Consider the following 20,564-nt stretch of genomic DNA (forward strand, 5'->3'; position numbering starts at 1 on the left):
AGGAACAGAGAGGGAGAGAGAGAGGAGCAGAGAGGGAGAGAGAGGAACAGAGAGGGAGAGAGAGGAACAAAGAGGGAGAGAGAGAGGAGCAGAGAGGGAGAGAGAGGAACAAAGAGGGAGAGAGAGAGGAGCAGAGAGGGAGAGAGAGGAACAGAGAGGGAGAGAGAGGAACAAAGAGGGAGAGAGAGAGGAGCAGAGAGGGAGATGGAGAATGAGGACAGAACAGAGATGAACAAGAGCAGGTGAGACTCACATGTTAGTCAAATGGTTGTTTACCAAAAGTATCATCGTATCACAGGTCCTCGTGTATCTGGTACCTAGTGTTTCTTTTTAGGTTTGTTATTTTTCAAATTCTATATTTATTAAGTTTTGCAGGCTTGTTTGCACAACAAGGCTAAATAATTATATAAACTTTTCTGAATCTAAACAGTGGACTTTGGTAGAATCAAAAAACAAGTGTAGTGCAGGTCTATGATGATTTTAGTGCTGCTATCATCTAGTTCTGATTGTGGTTCTGTCTTGGTTAAATCCCAAGTAGTCCTGATTTTGAACTGTTGTTGTCCTGTTTTAATTCTGGATCAGTTCCTGGTCTGGTTGAATTGGGGTTTAGTCCTCGTGTCTTGATACAGCCCTGATCTTGTTCTGCCTCGCTGCTTAATTAAAAAACTAGTTTAAGGTGTCCTGTATATGTGATATATATTTTTCCCTATATGAAGTCATTCTTTTTTGAACAAAACTCAAAACAGAGCCTATTAATCTTTCAGTCATTTCTACCCCGCCCCCCCCCCCCCCCCCCCCCCCCCAAAAAAAAAAAAAAAAATCCCACATGCATACTACCCTTTTGGGCTAAGCCCTGGGTGTTTCAAATGTCTGGCTCCGCCTCTGATTCACCGTCACATTTACATTATTTGTACAGTACGAATGATTTGCTTTGTTACCTGGTCGAACTTAAGCTCTCCTTAGTATGGCTGGCTCCGTTTCTCCAACAGCGCACTCACAGGCGGCAGCTGCCCCGCCCTCTCGCTCAGTCGCTTAGTGCCTGAGCTCGGATCATACCAATATCAGGGGGGATTCACGCACAGTTGTAAATTCCCACAGTGTGCACTATGTGCTTCGAATATTGTGTGTACTTTTTGTTTTATATAGTTGTCAGCCAGGCATCTAACTATGAAAAAATTACACTCCAAAAGACCCCGGGCTTCTGAGAAAACAACCCGGGCTTAAGCCCAGTAAGCCACCCTCACGCTCCGCCCCTGATAAAGACTATGTGCACCTTGCATGTGGGTGGGGGAACTCCCGTATAGCGCTTCGTTTCTGGTGTGATATTTGCTCCTTTTTTAAGGTCGGGTTTTCCCAAAACAAGTCAATTAAATGGATGAATCAAGCGGCAATTTACATATTCAAGATGTCTTGGGCATTTACCGAATATATCTGTAGATGATGTTCATCGACTTTTGCGATATTTTTCCCCCCGTGCCTCAGAGCAAAAGAGAGAAATTTTATATTTCTCAGTATTTGTATACAGTGGTCCCTCATTTATCGCGGGTGTTATGTTCTAAAAATAACCTGTGATAGGTGAAATCCACAAAGTAGCCAGCTTTATTTTTTACAATTACAGATGTTTTAAGGCTGTAAAACCCCTCACTACACACTTTATACTTTTCTCTCTTGTTTAAACACTCTCAAAGTTCAAACCTTCACAGAAAGCTAAGTCCTGTATTATAGAATGAAACCAAAGATCAAACCCTGTTTTCAGGTCTAGAACACGGGAGTAGAACAGCTGCCAGAAAATTCAATATCAATGAATCATTAATGAATCAATGAATCAGAAGTCCAACTTTGTGTGTGATGGTTATCTTCTTCAGAGTCACACTGCTAGCGATCGATGTAGCAATTCTGTACTGTACTGGACGGATGGCACGGAGGAGATTGACAATGGTGAACCGCGTTATAGCGAGGGACCACTGTAATTTTGAAGGTCAGTCAAAACATACCCTTCATAAATACTAATATGGTATTCACGGTTTGTTGACATGCAGTGTGTAATTGACTGTGCTAGCTGATATCGACTTTACTGGGGAAACATCCGACTTTGACTATTGTTCACCTGTAGTTTGAATGCTGAACATTTGTCTGTTTAAATCATAAGAACCATCACTATACAGAGATGTGCTTCTGATTTTGTAATGCGGTTCTGCTTGTGCTGAATGATGTAAACAACCATCGATCCACACTCTTCAAAGGTCAAACTTGATCATTTGATTTTTTTATGACATGGCAATGGTGAGTGTTCCCACCTTCTGCTCTTGTAAAGGGACCTCTGGCTAATACGTCGGGTTCGTGTCGGGCTCGTAGCTGAAAACTAGCTTTACTTTGCTGTCTGGGTCAACTTTGCTAGCGAGAGACAGAGAGAGGCGTTGAAAGGCTGCTCCAACCGAACTTACAGGGAGTGCAGAATTATTAGGCAAGTTGTATTTTTGAGGAATAATGTTATTATTGAACAACAACCATGTTCTCAATGAACCCAAAAAACTCATTAATATCAAAGCTGAATGTTTGTGGAAGTAGTTTTTAGTTTGTTTTTAGTTTTAACTATTTTAGGGGGATATCTGTGTGTGCAGGTGACTATTACTGTGCATAATTATTAGGCAACTTAACAAAAAACAAATATATACCCATTTCAATGATTTATTTTTACCAGTGAAACCAATATAACATCTCCACATTCACAAATATACATTTCTGACATTCAAAAACAAAACAAAAACAAATCAGCGACCAATATCGCCACCTTTCTTTGCAAGGACACTCAAAAGCCTGCCATCCATGGATTCTGTCAGTGTTTTGATCTGTTCACCATCAACATTGCGTGCAGCAGCAACCACAGCCTCCCAGACACTGTTCAGAGAGGTGTACTGTTTTCCCTCCTTGTAAATCTCACATTTGATGATGGACCACAGGTTCTCAATGGGGTTCAGATCAGGTGAACAAGGAGGCCATGTCATTAGTTTTTCTTCTTTTATACCCTTTCTTGCCAGCCACGCTGTGGAGTACTTGGACGCGTGTGATGGAGCATTGTCCTGCATGGAAATCATGTTTTTCTTGAAGGATGCAGACTTCTTCCTGTACCACTGCTTGAAGAAGGTGTCTTCCAGAAACTGGCAGTAGGACTGGGAGTTGAGCTTGACTCCATCCTCAACCCGAAAAGGCCCCACAAGCTCATCTTTGATGATACCAGCCCAAACCAGTACTCCACCTCCACCTTGCTGGCGTCTGAGTCGGACTGGAGCTCTCTGCCCTTTACCAATCCAGCCACGGGCCCATCCATCTGGCCCATCAAGACTCACTCTCATTTCATCAGTCCATAAAACCTTAGAAAAACCAGTCTTGAGATATTTCTTGGCCCAGTCTTGACGTTTCAGCTTGTGTGTCTTGTTCAGTGGTGGTCGTCTTTCAGCCTTTCTTACCATGGCCATGTCTCTGAGTATTGCACACCTTGTGCTTTTGGGCACTCCAGTGATGTTGCAGCTCTGAAATATGGCCAAACTGGTGGCAAGTGGCATCTTGGCAGCTGCACGCTTGACTTTTCTCAGTTCATGGGCAGTTATTTTGCACCTTGGTTTTTCCACACGCTTCTTGCGACCCTGTTGACTATTTTGAATGAAACGCTTGATTGTTCGATGATCACGCTTCAGAAGCTTTGCAATTTTGAGACTGCTGCATCCCTCTGCAAGATATCTCACTATTTTTGACTTTTCTGAGCCTGTCAAGTCCTTCTTTTGACCCATTTTGCCAACGGAAAGGAAGTTGCCTAATAATTATGCACACCTGATATAGGGTGTTGATGTCATTAGACCACACCCCTTCTCATTACAGAGATGCACATCACCTAATATGCTTAATTGGTAGTAGGCTTTCGAGCCTATACAGCTTGGAGTAAGACAACATGCATGAAGAGGATGATGTGGACAAAATACTCATTTGCCTAATAATTCTGCACTCCCTGTATTGTTTCAGAGGAAAACAGGAACACGGTGTACAGTCGAGTCTTAATAGCTTACTTACAACTGGGCTCGTCAGGCTCTCTTCTTGGCTGCAGTGGTTATTATTATATTTACATGCTTCCAGCTCCCGTTTCTGCTCGGTGACAGCTCGTACTTTTCCTTTCTCTCCCTCCTTCGCTCACAGACACATCACGGGTATGGCAGTCCATTCTCCCTGCAGCACGGACTACACTGCCCATCAGGCTGCATTCTTTAGGGCGATGCCTGTAACACTCTGCTATTGCCTTCATATTAAATCACTTTTGTGAATAATTTAAAAAAAAATTCTTCACTTCATTTTGCGGGCAGCAAATAGAGGTGACATGGGCCGCAAGATTGAGACACAGACATTAGAGACTCTTAATGCGCATTTTGTTTGGGTTTCCACCACCGTGGAAACCCAAAACAGTACATGGGAAAACTCAGTACTGAACATATAAGTAACACTTAAAATAAAAATAAAATACCATTGCGAATAAATTAACCATGTGTTATATGTTGATTCTTCGTTTAATGCATAGCCCTGTTGCGCGCCGCTGTCCCCGTGTAAACACGAGTGCCTCACCCACATTTGTGACTAAAAGCAGCCCTACAATAAAAAGTATTTAGGAGCAGTGTATGAATTAAATGTCTGAAGACATTAAAGCCCACACAGAATCCAGGTGTTCAACAAAAAGACTGATAACACAACAGCAGCAGTGACGATGACACTGGCAAGGTTTAACATGGAGCCTGCTGACACACACAGACTTTAGCTCTAAGCTATTACCGAGATCGTGAGCTCAGGTCATGTGAAAAAGCATGTTTCTAGTGTCCAAAACAGTGCCACCTTATTCTGTAATCATGATTAAAACCTTTACTGGGAAAAAGCTAACTAGAGGATGTCTACAGGAAGGGCCAGAGTCGTCTCTCATTTCCTGAGATGGCTGAGATCTTTTAACATCTGTCAGACGATGCTCAGTATTTATTGCGAGTCTGTTGTGGCCAGTGCCATCCTCTATGCTGTTGCATGCGGGGCAGTAGGTTGGGGGTCGCAGATGCTCCTCGGCAGAGGCCAAAGAGCATTATCAAAGCCAACCATGGGCACCAAGCAGACATCAAGAGGATCCAGGAAACAGAGACATACACAATCTTGGGAACAATCCATGTGCTGGTCGGAGAACAGCAGAAAAAAAAATCCTTATTGAAAACTTTGGCTTCCTCAGTGTACTGCTTTGTTTACCACGGCACCGATGATGTCAAGGTAGCGTGAGAACCCATTATGGGTAACCTGGGATTTCCGATGCAATTGGGGCCAAGGGTTGCTGCCCTCCAGCACCAAACAACACAAAGTTATGGACCAGAGGTTGGAGGTCCAGTAGTGTCTGGCTATCAAAGCTCAGCAGAGACTTTGTTTCATGAATGAGACAAGTCAGAAACATTAGAAAGAGAAACAAGCTTGGGAGTGACACACCGGCGCCATCATGGATCAGTGCCATATATTAGTCCAGCCATCCATCCATTCGCTTCCGCTTATCCTTTTCAGGGTCACGGGGGGCGCTGGAGCCTATCCCAGCAGTCATAGGGCAAGAGGCGGGGTACACCCTGAACAGGTCGCCAGTCTGTCACAGGGCTAACACACAGGGACAGACAACCATTATCACTCACATTCAGTCCCGCATTCACACCTATGGGCAATTTAGATTTTTTAATTAACCTATCCCAACAAAGTGTATGTCTTTGGACTGTGGGAGGAAGCCGGAGTAAACACGGGGAGAACATGCAAACTCCACACAGAAAGACCCTGGCCTGATGGTGGAATTGAACTCAGGACCTTCTTGCTGTGAGGCAACAGTGCTATTTCTTATATTTGTAAACTTTGTAATGTACTGTATTATTTAATTAGTTTAGTCTGTTACTGTTATTGTCTTGGAGCAACTGTAATTTCCTTAGGGATTATTAAAGTATTCTGATTTTGAGAGTCCTCCATGAAAGCACCTGATCACAGCAAACTTTGTAGCTGACAGCAGTTGTCCAATTTTACATAGAAGCAATACCTTTTTCACAAGCCAATAAAAATGTACATGAACAAAAAGTCATAAATATGGACACACACCTCATCCAGGAGATAAAATCCCAACTCTATTAAAGCCTCCAAGAAGACAGAGGAAACATACATTTTTTTATGCCTTACTTTAGATTGCATATATATTTAATTTCATTTGACCTTGCCTTGGACTCTACTTGAGATTATTATATGATTTGCATCAAAACACAGGACTTTGTTTAGAGACAGCATTTTAATCATGATTTTATAGGCTGCAGGTTGAAGCCATTGCTCTAATACACTGCATATAAATGCTGGTCCTTATAGTTTAAGTACACTCAGAGGTTCAACTCTTTATTTCGCAGCAGAGCTCCTTACATTCTATGGGGTGGCTGTAGCTCAGGTGGCAGAGCAGGTCAGCCACTAATCAGAAGGTCGGTGGTTCGATCCCAGGCTGCCTCCTGGCTGCATGCCAAATATCCTTGGGCAAGATACTAACCCCGTGTTTGCCTACTGGTGGTGGTCAGAGGGCCCGGTGGCGCCAGTGTCCGGCAGCCTCGCCTCTGTCAGTGCGCCCCAGGGCAGCTGTGGCTACAACGTAGCTGCCATCGCCAGTGTGTGAATGTGTGTGTGAATGGGTGAATGACTGAATGTAGTGTGAAGCGCTTTGGGGTCCTTAGGGACTAGAAAAGCGCTATACAAATGCAGGCCATTTACCATTACATTGAACAGCATGGCTAATTTGTATTTTTCTCTCCACAGACCAAAAGACTCATGGAAATGCTAAACAGGATAGCCAATCTGTTAGCTAATCCTATAGCAAATCCCGTAGTTAATACCAAAGCTAATACATGTGCTAATATCAGAATCAGAATCAGAATACTTTATTGATCCCTGGGGGAAATTATTTTTTGTTACAGTGCTCCATTTTAAACCAACATTAAGACAAGACAGACAATACGCTAACTAAGAATAGTACAATAATATACTGTAAGAACTAATTAATTATCTAACAGGAAAGGGAAATGTAGTGAGGAAATGGATTTGAGGAGTGGAATTTGTATTTTGAATGTCTCTGTGAAGGTTCTCAGTCTCAGTCAAATGGTGGAGAGTCCCAGATATATATATCTGGGACTCTCCACCATTTGACCTTAGAACTGTAGAAGCTTCTCGGATGAGAGGTGAAACGTCTTCAAGTAACTTAAAGAAGTCCAGACGCTTTTCTTTGCAAGCTCCTTTGACTATTTTGAATGTCAAAAAAATCTTTGATTTTTGAATCAGTTTAACTATTTATGAAATTCAAATTGTCAGGTTTAAAAGAGCTTTGAAAATCTGTTACCTTGGAATTTGAAAATTTAAAAAGGGGTTTCATAATTGCTCTTTTCATTTTCCGTTTATTTATTATTATCATCTAAATAAATAAAAGTATTAAAAATGAATTTGTAAATACATTTACTAATGTATATTTTATAGCAAAATTCATTATTCAAACACAGAATACTTGATGCACGTTACTCTTCTGGTGCTTCATGCTGGAGACCTGAATGTTTCTGTCCACTTTCATAACCAACTGGTCAGTATTATATTAGTTTATAGCTCTGGACTCAAATGTTTACTTTCTGCTTGCTCTCAGGTTACTCTGATTACTAGCTTGTATTGCAGTATAGCGTCTTTATTTGTACCTTCTGCAAAGTCTGTTTAACTATTCCTCAGCCTCCTTTTAGTAATAATGGCACTTGCAATAAATGTAGACTGTTTGTTACTCAATGGAGATGAAAGGCCTTGCAATGCACCCTTGTAAATCCTGTAGCTCTCCAGGCCCCAGTGGATGTAATGGTAACAACTGCTAGGTTAGCATTAGCAACCCCAACAGATTGTCCTAAGCAGCTGGAAAACAAGGCCAGCTGGCTCATGAGAGGAGGAAGTGTAACCCTAACCCTGGTACCAACCTTTCACATTTCAAAGTTTTCCCCGCTTTGCATATGTTCGCCAATGTAGTGAGGAACAACATTGGCGAACATAGTGAATTGTCTTCCAGGAGCCAGAGCAGGGGACACTGAAACAAACCACTGAAACACGGAAACTTCTGGTTTACGATAAATGTAGATTTCATAAAACTACATATAAAAAGTCTAATAACACTTGGTTGTGTCAATTGTAGCTTACCAGAATTAGTAGTGAGAATTAGTAAGTCTGTGTGTAACAATGTCAGATGCTGTCACCTCCCCTGGCACAGAATGCTGGATGAACAGCTGGATTAAAGGGCAATGTGAGATACATTTTTTTTAATTGCCTAACTTTCATACTTTATGTGATGCTATGGTATACATGACTACTATACATATACCCCTGACTTGACTGTTCTTTTAAAGGTGGACACACCTTCAAGCACATTCACAGTGAGAATTCAGTGTTCAGAGACATGCTAATTCTGCATCAAATAGATGCAGCAGCCTGGAACAGTTATTTTGCTTTTAGGATTCTGTAACTCAGGAAAACACTTATTACATGCAGCATGTAATCAGTGAAGCAAAATAGAGGATCATGCCACAAACAAGCATGGCTGAATGAGTCTTCTGCTGGATTGACTTCATGACACTAGTTTGAGAGGTTCCCTTTTACTTCAGGTCTGTGCATCTAAAACGACCATGAACATGTGCTAAATTGAAGGTGTGAGATTGAGGGAAGCATATCTAAGTAAACTTATTTTACATGAGAAGTGTATGAGAACTGTACTAAGCAGGATTGGACTTCATCATTAATGAAAAATACACAAGTGTAACAAATATCATTAACAGTGCTTCCACTATGTATGTAAGTCAGTCATGCCTGTGAGCAACCATACATCATGTTCAGTAAATAAAAGACAAGTGGAAAGCACTGATACTGACAATACCCTTTCTTTTCTTGCTTCTTGGAGCTTAATCAAGTTTTTTTCAGCCTATAGTCAAACATCCTGCTGGGATCGCTTAGATTCACACAAGGTATCTGAGAGACAACAGACCCCAGTGCCCTTTAGCACTGATCGGTGACATAGCAGGTTGTGGTGTCGCATCTCACATTTTTTGCTAAAAATCTCTAGGTTGAAAAATTATGGATTTCCTTTCTCAGAGTTCCGTTAATTTCAGAGAACCAGAAATCACAAGAGAAGAGCAGAGTTTGATGCCAGCTGTTTTATTGAACAGGCAGGTTCAGCAAAAACATAAAGAAAGCAAAAGCTCCCCTGCGGATGAAGATGGATGGATGGATGGATGGAACAGGACCCTCAGTTCACGCAGAAGATTTTGTTCAGCGATGAGGCAAACTTTTATGTGAATGCTGAAGTTAACAAACAAAACCACCGCTATTGGTCTGACACTAACCCACACTGGATGGATCCCTCCAAGACTGTTGGAACAACAAAAGTGATGGTTTGGTGTGGTTTATGGGGCACAACGATAGTGGGTCCATTCTTCATCACTGGAAACCTCAAGGCCACTGGATATTTGAAGTTGCTACATGATGATGTGTTTCCCTCTTTATTCACTGAAGCTGGCACGTTCCCTGAGTTTTTCCAGCAAGATGGTGCACCACCACATTATGGGTGCCAGGTCCGAGCATTCCTAGATGAACAGTTTCCTGGAAAGTGGATTGGTCGTCGTGGGCCAGTTGAATGGCCCCCAAGGTCTCCCGATCTGACCCCCTTAGACTTTTATCTTTGGGGTCATCTGAAGGCAATTGTCTATGGTGTGAAGATACGAGATGTGCAGCACCTGAAACTACGGATACTGGATGCCTGTGCTGGCATTTCTCTTGCGGTGTTGCTATCAGTGTGTGAAGAGTGGGAGAAGAGGGTTGCATTGACAATCCAACACAATGGGCAGCACATTGAACACATTTTATGAGTGGTCAGAAACTTGTAAATAAGTCATGAAGGAATAAAGTTACGTTGAAACCAAGCACACCATTGTTGTTCTTGTGACATTACCAATAAGTGTGATGTGTCACATGGCCCTCTTCCTATTGAAAAAACAAAAGTTGTATCCAAGATGGCCGACTTCTAAATGGCCACCATGGTCACCACCCATCTTGAGGAGTTTGCCCCCTCACATATACTAATGTGCTACAAACAGGACTTTATTACGGTGTATCCATATAAATGGCCCACCATGTATTCTATTCATGTATCAAGTGGCTTTCTGTTTATATTGTTGTTAGGCTCAAATGTGCAGTGTTATCAGAAGTTTTCATATGTACAGATATATAACTACACATCCTGGTCATGTTTATAAAAATCTAAAATAGTCACCACAGCTTAACTGTAAACATCATGCTATATCCAGGCATTGAGGACTGAAATTCTGTATGTCATGTGTTACTCTGGAAGTTTTAACAAGCTATCTCCCGACTCCTTATTTTTATCTACTTCCAATTTATTTTAGCCCCATTATTAAATCTCCATCTCTCAAACTCAGCTGTCTTCTCTCTTGCTCTCCCTCCAGTCCTTGCTGGCAATGAATTCTAATGACAAAACACAGGGGACCAACAGAATAATTAGTTTAATGTAGATTTGCATGCCCCCCTTCTTTGTTTCTGAGCATTTGTACACACACACAGATGTACACAAACTTGTGTTAACATCTGTACAGTATGCACACACAGACATGAATTGTCCCGTTAGTTCTCTGCGCGCGCGCATGTGTGTATGTGTATGTGTGTGTATGTGTGTGTGTGTGTGTGTGTGTATGTGTATGTGTGTGTGTGTGTATGTGTGTGTGTGTATGTGTGTGTGTGTGTGTGTGTGTGTGAGTGTCCCTGTTTCTATTTCTATGTCTCTCCGGGGAGTAACAGATAGCATCCATTACTGTCAGGCTCATTTCCCCTAATAAGCTGTGATTGGAGCCTGTCGACCCTGTAAGGAGGGGCCTCAGATTCAATTAAACCCTATGATAGGTCCCTTTAAATATTTAATATCCAGGACTAAAAACAGCCAGTGCAACACTTCCTGTAACCTAACTTGGTATGAATAATACCCTCAAGTGTTCATACATGGATACAAAGAGAGTAAATGCACAAATACACATTTGTCTTTCTGTAAATGTATTATGTATCATTGTGGTGTGTATGTGACACCCTTTTAATTTTCTTCTTCTTTATATTATTTTTTACAATTCAATTCAATTTTATTTATTCCGTGCTAAATCCCAACAGGGACCTTTTCGTCAAGGTTTTAGCCAAATTATCATTTGTGAGATGTTCACTGTAGCCTTTTGTGGCTGGTATCTGGACTGAGTTTGATTGTGGAAACTTAACCCTCTGGGTTTGTCCAAAATCACGACCCTTTCAGCTTGCTCATGGCCAAATGTGTCCACCAACAAATTGGGTCTGAAATTTTTATTATCTTTGTGTTTTTTGCCATTTTTTCTGCATAAAGCTTTTAACTAACTTTGGTTCTTTTCATAAATATAAAATAGTTATTACTTTTTACATTTCTAACCCTTTAAACACCAGTTTGTTTGTCCACTGCACTGGCTGGAAGACAACCTCAAATCTCACAATTTTGTATATTTACATTGCTACTGGAATTTCTTGTATTATTAATAGTAGAGTCTGGGAGATGTAATTGCTTCACATCAACACTGATTATAATGCATTGTTATTTTTGTGCAGGGAGAGCAAAAACATAAAAACTCCCTCTAGGCTTGTTCTTGGCCAAAAATGGCCACACCTTGTTTACGTTTAGAAAATGCTATAAAATTTATATATATTAAAAGAAAAATTCCACTTTCATTGACTTGATTTTTTAAATTGGCGTCAGTGCTGTTCATGTAAATCAAATTCAAATTTAATTCAAATTCAGAATTTTAACCCTTTAAATACCAGTTGGATCACATAATTGTTTTTTTGTTTTTTTTTGTTTTTTTGGCCTGTCCCATTTGGCTCTTTTGCCATCAGAATTGTTGTCTAAAGGCAAAGAAAGATGCCCAACGGATTTACTTTACCAAACTGACCATCCCAGCCTTGCCGTAATGGTCCATTTGATTCACCTTTTATTGTTTATTTTATTTTCACTTACTGAATACGGGACAGACTTGACTGGGGGAAAGAAGGGGAGAAAGAAAGAGGGAAAGAGAAACAGCTGAGAAGAGGGACGGGGGAGAAGGGCAAAAGACAAAAACCAACAGAACGGGCAGAGAAAAAAAAATGCATATATCAATCACCTGGATCACCTGCTGAGAAAGAAAAAAGAAAGCAAGCAGAAGAGAACAAGAGTAATAGAATAAACAACATCACAATGATATATGGGAATATGACAGTAAATACTAAATGTTAAACATTATTGTGCAGCACATAAGATCAACAGAACACAGTGTGCTTTGAGGTAGGAGCCAAAAAGGGTGTAGTTTGTGGGTGTGATCACCCGTGTGTACACCTGTGAGCATGGACGCGCTTGTTTTTTGTTTTTTTAAAAGGTTCCTTCATGTAATGATCTGCTAGAGGGTGTGGGGGGGCCACAGCCCCGTCCTCCAGGGCTTGAAGCAGGTGTGGAGGAGATCAAAACTCCAGCCATCCAGAGGCCCCCAGAACACAAGAGACCAAGGAAGACCAACAGAGGGGCAGCCGCGCCACTGTCCTGGAAAGAGCTGAGGAGAGTCCCAGATGAGGGCTCACTCAGCAGCCGCGGAGCAGAAGCCAGGGGGAGTTGCAGTGACGCGCCCGTGAGCTCCGCCGGCAGCCAGCTGCGCCTGAGTGACCGAGCCCCAGGCCGAGAGGCCGGGGGCACCCCACCTCCGAAGTGGCCCGAGCGAGCCCCAGGCTCCAGGCCCCGATAAGCGGCCGCCAAGGAGTGAGCCGGTGTGTACTTGGACGCCCATCCCCGGACACAAAGAACCACCAACGCACCGATGTCTGAGGGGGTCCGCCACTGGCAGGGGAAGTGGTGGTAGGGGGAGATAGGCCTCCAAACCTTGGAGGGCCTGAGATGTCCCCAGAGAGGTGGCGTCTGACACCCAACCTGACATATAGACACAGACATACAGGCACACACAGACACAAACATCCATTCCCACCCTCATGCTCTCATATGCACTTACTCCACACTCAACCAACGTGGAGACAGACATAAAGAGACGCTGTACACACGATCACACTCCCCAAGCGTACTCTACAAACCGGGTCTAGGTGCCCCCGCCCCTGGAGGGGGGGAACTGCACCCAGACCCAGGTGGTGTTTCCCTTTTCCCTGCGGTGGGGGGAGGCAGACCGCCCCGACTCCGCAGCAGCAGGAAGGCTCCACACTCCAGACCGCAGTCGGACGGCCAACTCCTCCTCCTAGCCCCCCTGCTCCAGCAGGTCGCAGAGAACGGGGGTGAGAGAAGACTCCAAACCTCCCTCCACCCGCTCATTGTAATGTTGATGCATGTGTGTTCTAAGGTGCATTTAAAACCCAGGAGGGCATGGAGCTACCTGCCAGAGAGCAGCAGGTAAGCGCATGGTCCCTCCTGCTAGCCCTCAATGTCTACGTGTATTTAAAATTGAGAGGTGGGCAACGATGCCAGGGGTGGGGTGTACACCCTGATGGTACTTTGGATTCCGTGTATCGTGCCCACCCCCAAGATCCTATATGTATGTGTAATGAGAGTGTGAGTAATGTGAATGTCTAAGTTGTGGGATAAAATTGAGGCAGAGGCAGCCAGAAGGGGACAGAGGGGGGGGTAGCCTCCTCTGCACCCTGGTGACATACCCCTACTCCAAGGCCCTGCATGTGTGGGTCGTTGTGGTGGAGCGGGAAGAGGGAGGCAGCTGGAGATGGGGAGGGAAGGAAGGGAGGGGAAAGTGACCCCTCCCTGGGGCCAGCTCCCCCGCTGACCCCAGTAGTAGGGGTGGGTTTTTATAATCGATTCATCGATTAAAATCGATTCTGGCTTGGATAACGTAAAATCGATTCATTAAAATCCTGAATCGATTCATTAAAATCCTGAATCGATTTTTTTAATATAAATTTATTTTGCCCGAAATGCCAGAATCTCTGGTGACATCTCACAAAATTTCAAGAACCACCAAACAGTTAAGACAGTAAATGAGAGCAGGAACACGGATTCTGCACATAGACTTAAACACACAGCGCGACCCGCGGATCAGAATCAGTGAGATGTCGCCTTTCTCACCCGACGGCAAGGACACGGTCAGGGCTGAAAGCCGACAGCTCGCTGATTCTGATGTGTCGGCGGGTCCAAGCTTTGTGTTCACGCCCTTTATGCGCCGATTCTAAAGCTGTTAGTTTGATCTCTCTCCAAACAATATTGACCGAACCAGCAGCAAAAGAAGATTCACATAAACATCGTCATGTATTCACTCTGACTTTTACTGTTTTGCTTCCACCGCGATGCACAGCTCTCTCTCCCTCTCCCTCTCTCTCTCTCTCTGTACTTCAAGAACAGTTTCGCTTTCTTCATTATTCGCTTGCTTGTTACGCACAAGTCTACTGTTGTTTACAGGCTGTCAGCCGCTGTTTTTTTCCCTTTTACATTCTTCCGAAAAGAAAACCTCATTTCTGCTGTTCAATACTGAACAAATTTAAACTTTTTAAAATTATTCAAAATGCAAAACGCTTAACCGTGTCTCTAATAAAACCGCTGTAACTTCAGAGGTGATGTTCATATGTTGATTAATGGTTTTCTTTCGTTTTTGATGTACTGCAGAATATTTTTATAAAATCCCAGGCCAGGAAAATCACCTTCATGTTTTTCTGTGTTTTATCTTCAGCTACTTTGACACAAAGGCCTCTGCTGTGATGCTCACAGCTTTGATAAAGTCTTGCGTGTGTCAGCTTCCTTTTTATTGATACAAAAATATGTAAATGTACTGATCTGAATTATAATATTTCTGACTGTCAAAATATCCCAGATTTAAATCGAATCGAATCTAATTAAATCGAATTAAATCGAATCGTGGATCGAATCGATTCGGGACCTTGTGAATCGGAATTGAATCGATTCTAGAAATCAGTGACGATACCCAGCCCTACCCAGTAGGCACCCCCATACTCCGCGACCCGCCAGGGAAAGGGGGCCCAGGCCCATCCAGACCGGGCCCAGTGCAGCAGCGCCGCCCGGCCCCACAGAGCCCGGGACAGTCCACCCAACCCCACCACAGAGAAAACTGCACCCACCCCACCATCCACTCATCTTCCAGACTACATAAGACAATAAACACCCAGGCTGAGATCTTCCTCCACCTCTCCTGTATCTCCCCCTCCTGCAGAGGGAGCTCCTGAGGAGAGGAAAGCTCCTGCAAGATGTGACAATCTCCCCCACCAGTTGAAGAGCCCCCCAGGTGGCTCGACGCACCGGCGGCACCCTGCTCCAGGGCTGGGCCCCCATGCACCCACCCGCCCACAACCCCGGCAACACACCAACCAGGACCCAAGCCCCCGAGGCCCGGTCCGGGTCCCAGCCCAGAGACGGAGCGCCCCCAGAACCTCACGCCCATCCCGGACCCACCCAGGGCCAGCCAGGCTACCAGGTCAGTAACCCATGTCCGTCAGCACAGACCCTCCCCTAGCCCCGCTGCACGCAGCCGCGAGGAAACAGTCACCGGAGAGCCAACAGAGCCCCTAACCGGACATGACCGCTACCCCGGGTTGAGCCCCCCAAGGAAGATGCCTCCGGGGAACCCCCCGACGCCCTAAGCCTGTCCCTACCCCCACACCAATCACAACAGTGAAGGCGGGACCAAACTATGACCCCCCACCCCCACTAGGTGATGGAGCTGATCAAAGGAGCCCAGAGCAATTGATCTGATGTGGTGGCAGAGGCTGTATCAAGACTAATGTAATCTAATAGATAATTTCTATATTGGTTAGAATTAAGATTATTTTTATTTTTCCAGTTCATGAGGACTGTTTTCTTGGCTATGCATAGGGCAGTGAAAACCATATGGGCCATATTCTTTTCTGAAGTGACATTATCTTAGCTGCCCAACAAACACACTAAGGGGGAAGTTGGAATGTTACATTTCAGACACTTCGATAAGTCTTCACATATCTCGCGCCAAAACTTCTGAACTGGTGGACAGAACCAAAGAGCGTGGATATAATTGTCCGGTGAATTGGTTTGGCAGTGTGAGCAGTTGTTGGTAGACGTAAAGCCCATCTTGAACATCCGATGACCTGTATAGTGCACTCTATGTAATATTTTGTATCGAATTAATTGAAGACTGGGATTTCTAATTAGATGAAAGGTCTTTAAGCAAGTCTGAGACCAGAAGTTTAGGTCTAAGTTAACTGATAAATCCGCTTCCCATTTTGCAATAGGAAGTGATATTGATTCATCTGTTTTAGAAAGCATTCTGTATATTTTGGATAGTAATTTGGGGGGTTTAAGAGTAAGAAATTGAACCACACTTGGTGATGTTTGTAGTTCAACTTGACCCGGTTTAAATTTCTTTTTTACTATGGATTTAATTTGTTGATATTCTAAAAATCTTTTCTTGTTGATCCCATATTGTGTAACTAGTCCGTCAAATGAAATAAATTCTGTTCCTTCTAGTATATGTTCTAAATATTTGATTCCTTTATCACTCCAATCTGAAAAGTTTATCATATTATTGTTTTGTAATATGTCAGGGTTGTTCCAGATAGGTGTACGTTTGCATGGGATTAATGAAGACGCCGTCAATTTTAGAAACTCCCACCATGCTGTCAGAGAAGAGCTGATGTTGATGCTTTTAAAGCATTCATGTCGTTGGATGTTTGAGCTGATAAATGGTAGGTCTGAGATCTCTAGATTATTGCAGAGTGCTTGTTCTACATCTAGCCAAGGTTCATCTAAGAGGGTGTGTTTTAGCCATCCTGAGATAAACTGAAGCCTGTTGGCTAAGAAGTAGTGCTGAAAGTTAGGCAGTTCTATTCCTCCTTTATCCTTGGTCTTTTGTAGTGTTTTTAAGCTTATACGTGGGGGTTTATTTTTCCAAAGGAATTTGGACATACATGAATCTAGAGATCTGAACCAATCTTGTGGCGGTTTAGTTGGGATCATTGAGAATAAATAATTTATTTTTGGTAAGACCATCATTTTTATAGCGGCAACCCTTCCCATGAGTGATATGGGTAGACATTTCCATCTAGCCAGATCATCTTCTACCTTCTTTAAAAGTGGGATATGGTTTAATTTAGTTAGATCTGCAAGCTTGGGAGAAACATTAATACCTAAATATTTTATATTTCCCGATTGCAGTGGTGTAGAAGAGGAATTATGGAAGGAGCAATTAATCGGTAGGACTGTAGATTTTGACCAGTTAAATGAGTAATCTGATATTCTTGCAAAAGAGTTTATCAATTCAATCACCCCAGAGATATTGGTTTGTGAATTTTGGAGAAAGAGTAACACATCATCCGCATAAAGGCTGATTTTATGTTCCACGTTCTTGCATTTTATGCCCTTAATTACTGAATTCTGTCTAATTGCTGCTGCTAGTGGTTCAATAAAAATTGCAAACAGTGAAGGGGAGAGTGGGCATCCCTGCCTGGTGCCCCTCAAGAGACAGAAGCTGGAGGATGTCTGGTCATTTGTTCTAACACAAGCTGTTGGGGAATTATATAATATTTTTAACCAGTTTATGAAAGAGGATCCAAAACCAAATTTGTGTAAAGTTGCAAATAGAAATTTCCAGTTAACTCTGTCAAATGCTTTTTCTGCGTCTAAAGAGAATATTGTAGTTTCTAGGTTTTTACTGTATGAGTAGTCTATCAAATTAAGTAATCTACGTGTATTTGTTGATGAGTGCCTACCTTTTATGAAACCAGTTTGGTCAGGATGAATTAAGAGGGGGGTTATTTTCTCCAGTCTCTTTGAGAGAGCTTTGCAGATTATTTTAAGGTCTACATTTATAAGGGATATTGGACGATAGCTTGAGGGATATACAGGGTCTTTGCCTGGTTTTAGCAGGAGATCAATGTTTGCAGAATTCATATTTGATGGAAGTCTGCCCTTTTCTTTAATTTCCAACAACGTTCTGTAGAAAACTGGTGCTAGAATCGACCAGAATTCTTTGTAGAATTCTGCAGGAAAGCCGTCTGGACCTGGAGCCTTATTATTGGGCATACTTATCAGGGCTTCCTGGAGTTCACCTGGTGTCAGTGGTGAATCCAGTGCCATTGCTTGAGTGTCCAATAATTTTGGAAGAGTTATGTTGTCCAAAAACTGATCAATTTAACATATAAAGTTTTAATTACATTTCGCGGATTTTAACCCTTTATATCCCGGTTTCGTCACATGAGCGCACTGCTTTTTTTGCCCCAAAAAACAAAAAACTTGAATATTTTCCAAAAAAAACATTTGAGGTAATATTCAATTGTTATTATAATTAGGCCTTTAGATGGACTAAAGATTGGCACCAACATTCATTTCGATCGCCTTTTTTTTTTTTTTTTTCAGGACCAGAAAATGGTCCCCAGGCGGCCAATGCTGCTGCTCTAGGCCGAAAGAAGTGCATCTTCCCGGGGTAAGTCGCGACGATCACCAGGGCACGATCACTGGGGACTCCTTTCTACAGCACACACCACGTGACAACCACCACGTCATTTCCTGTTGATTAAAAAAAAATGCACCCTCTCACGGCCCTAGGGACCGAAAATGGTCCCGCCCGATCAGCGGGCGAAGCCGCTGCTGCACGCCGGGAATCAGGCTTCCTTTCCCGCAGGTCTGTCTAAGCAGCCCGCTGTTTTCCAGCAGGGGTCAAATGTGAAGCAAGGGCGCCACCCGGTGGACAAATAAGAAAATTACAATTCTAAGGCCCCTAGTTCAAACTAAAACTAAATTTACACCACAATTATAAAATATAATTAAAAAGAAAATTCTTTGACAAATTTGGCTATATTCCACTCAACACAGTGAAAATGGTTTAAAATTAAAAATGCAAAATACCATAAATGTCCCTAAGGACCTCTGAGGGTTTTAAGCTGGGGGAGATTTCACTTGTCATGTTTGCATAGTAAGCTAACGATTAATAAGACGATGTCAGAGGAATTGGTGCGCAAATTATCATCACTCACAGATCAGTGCTGTCGCTCTCTATACACAGTTCGCACGATTGCAAAGTGAAAGCAAAAAACAAGCGCAAATTCAAACGCGATTTCAATATGTCACATATTGACAGTGGCTCACCGATGCTAATGACATAATTACCCAGCTACATCTCCGAAAGAATGCAAAAGCACTGACATATATTTTTCCTTCCTCTGACAGCCCGACGGGCAGGGCAGAGATAGATTTTGGTACCCTGACTGGAAAAATCGCTAGCCCCGGGACGTCGGGCTAGCGATATCGCAAGCCCTGTGGTTCGTAATGACACCTACCATATCAAGGTTGTCGACACCTCCTTTGCATTTGTTGTAATCTTCGATTATTACAGGCTAGCAAAATTTCAAAATCCCCGGTTGCCCTTCGGGCAGGGACTCTTCAGTTTTTGGTAGCCCAAAATAAATTTAAGTAGCCCGAATAAAGAAGAGAGCAATTTTTTGATTGATGTTTTGTTTCCTTTTTAGTTTCCTTTACAATATTATACATTAAAGTATAATATTGTAACGGAAACAAAACATTAAACAAAAAATTGTTGAAACACAAATTACAACATTGTATAAAAATTACAATCATCAACTCAAATACTTGGTTCTAATTGAACAGAAATTTCTATGAACTTGTAAGAACTGTGTAGGACATGAATCAGTCTGTGTCAGATCAGAATTTGAAATTTCCACTGAAGTCACGGGTAAGAGACAAGTGGAACCAAGATCGAGGCCCTTTGCTTTTTGAAGCTTGCAAAGACTGCTAAATTGTGCCAGTGGTAGTTCACTCTTTGCAACATAGTAGCTGTTCTATTTGCAATTGGTGTTTGTTCTGGGAAAGATATTGCAGACTGAGCAATAATGCATTTCTTGCATTTCTCATGGGTTCTAATGGGGGCCTTTCTTAAAATGACTGGTTCCAGTAACAAAGGCGCTTGTTGACTCAGAAATCCAGGGAAAACCAACAACACAGCCGGCAGAACATTATGTTATTTACACGGGTGCACATAAGTGGTCTGCAGGTGCCGCATTCGCTGTCAAAATAAAAGACGCACCAGATAAGAAGTTGCAACGCGCGTTTGCGTCCATATAAAAGGCTGTTTTTGTCCTAGAGTGGGATTTTCACGGCACATTCTGCACCACATCTCTGTGCGTTCATCATTTGTTTGAAGCCAGCTCACCTCCTGCAACTACTTTTCCGAGAATACGTGCTTCTTTTGTGGTTCGGACTCCTTCTGACATTTCTTTGGAGGTGGAGGAACGCCAAAGCAATTGCTTAAAGGAGCTTCTTCGACATCTTGAAAAGTTCTAAACAAATGTCTGTCCTCCTCCAGAAAATCTTATGTACGCAAACACGCGTTGCAACTTCTTATCTTGTGCGCGTTTTTTATTTTGACAGCGAATGCGGCACCTGCGGACCACTTATGTGCAGCCCTGGTTATTTAGCTCAT

The 20,564-nt window shown here is 42.8% G+C and overlaps 1 protein-coding gene across 1 annotated transcript in view; it reads left to right on the forward strand.

Moving 5' to 3' along the window:
• Positions 1-18,763, forward strand: part of LOC105940649 (uncharacterized) — a 47,717-nt gene extending 28,954 nt beyond the window's left edge. Inside the window, exon 7 of the mRNA XM_076888181.1 lies at positions 18,485-18,763. Within this exon, the coding sequence (XP_076744296.1) occupies positions 18,485-18,555 (71 nt within the window). The 3' untranslated portion in view covers positions 18,556-18,763. The remainder of the gene's footprint in view (positions 1-18,484) is intronic.
• The last annotated feature ends 1,801 nt before the right edge of the window (positions 18,764-20,564 follow it).

Source organism: Maylandia zebra, linkage group LG2 (assembly GCF_041146795.1).
Source record: "Maylandia zebra isolate NMK-2024a linkage group LG2, Mzebra_GT3a, whole genome shotgun sequence".
Taxonomy (NCBI): domain Eukaryota; kingdom Metazoa; phylum Chordata; class Actinopteri; order Cichliformes; family Cichlidae; genus Maylandia; species Maylandia zebra.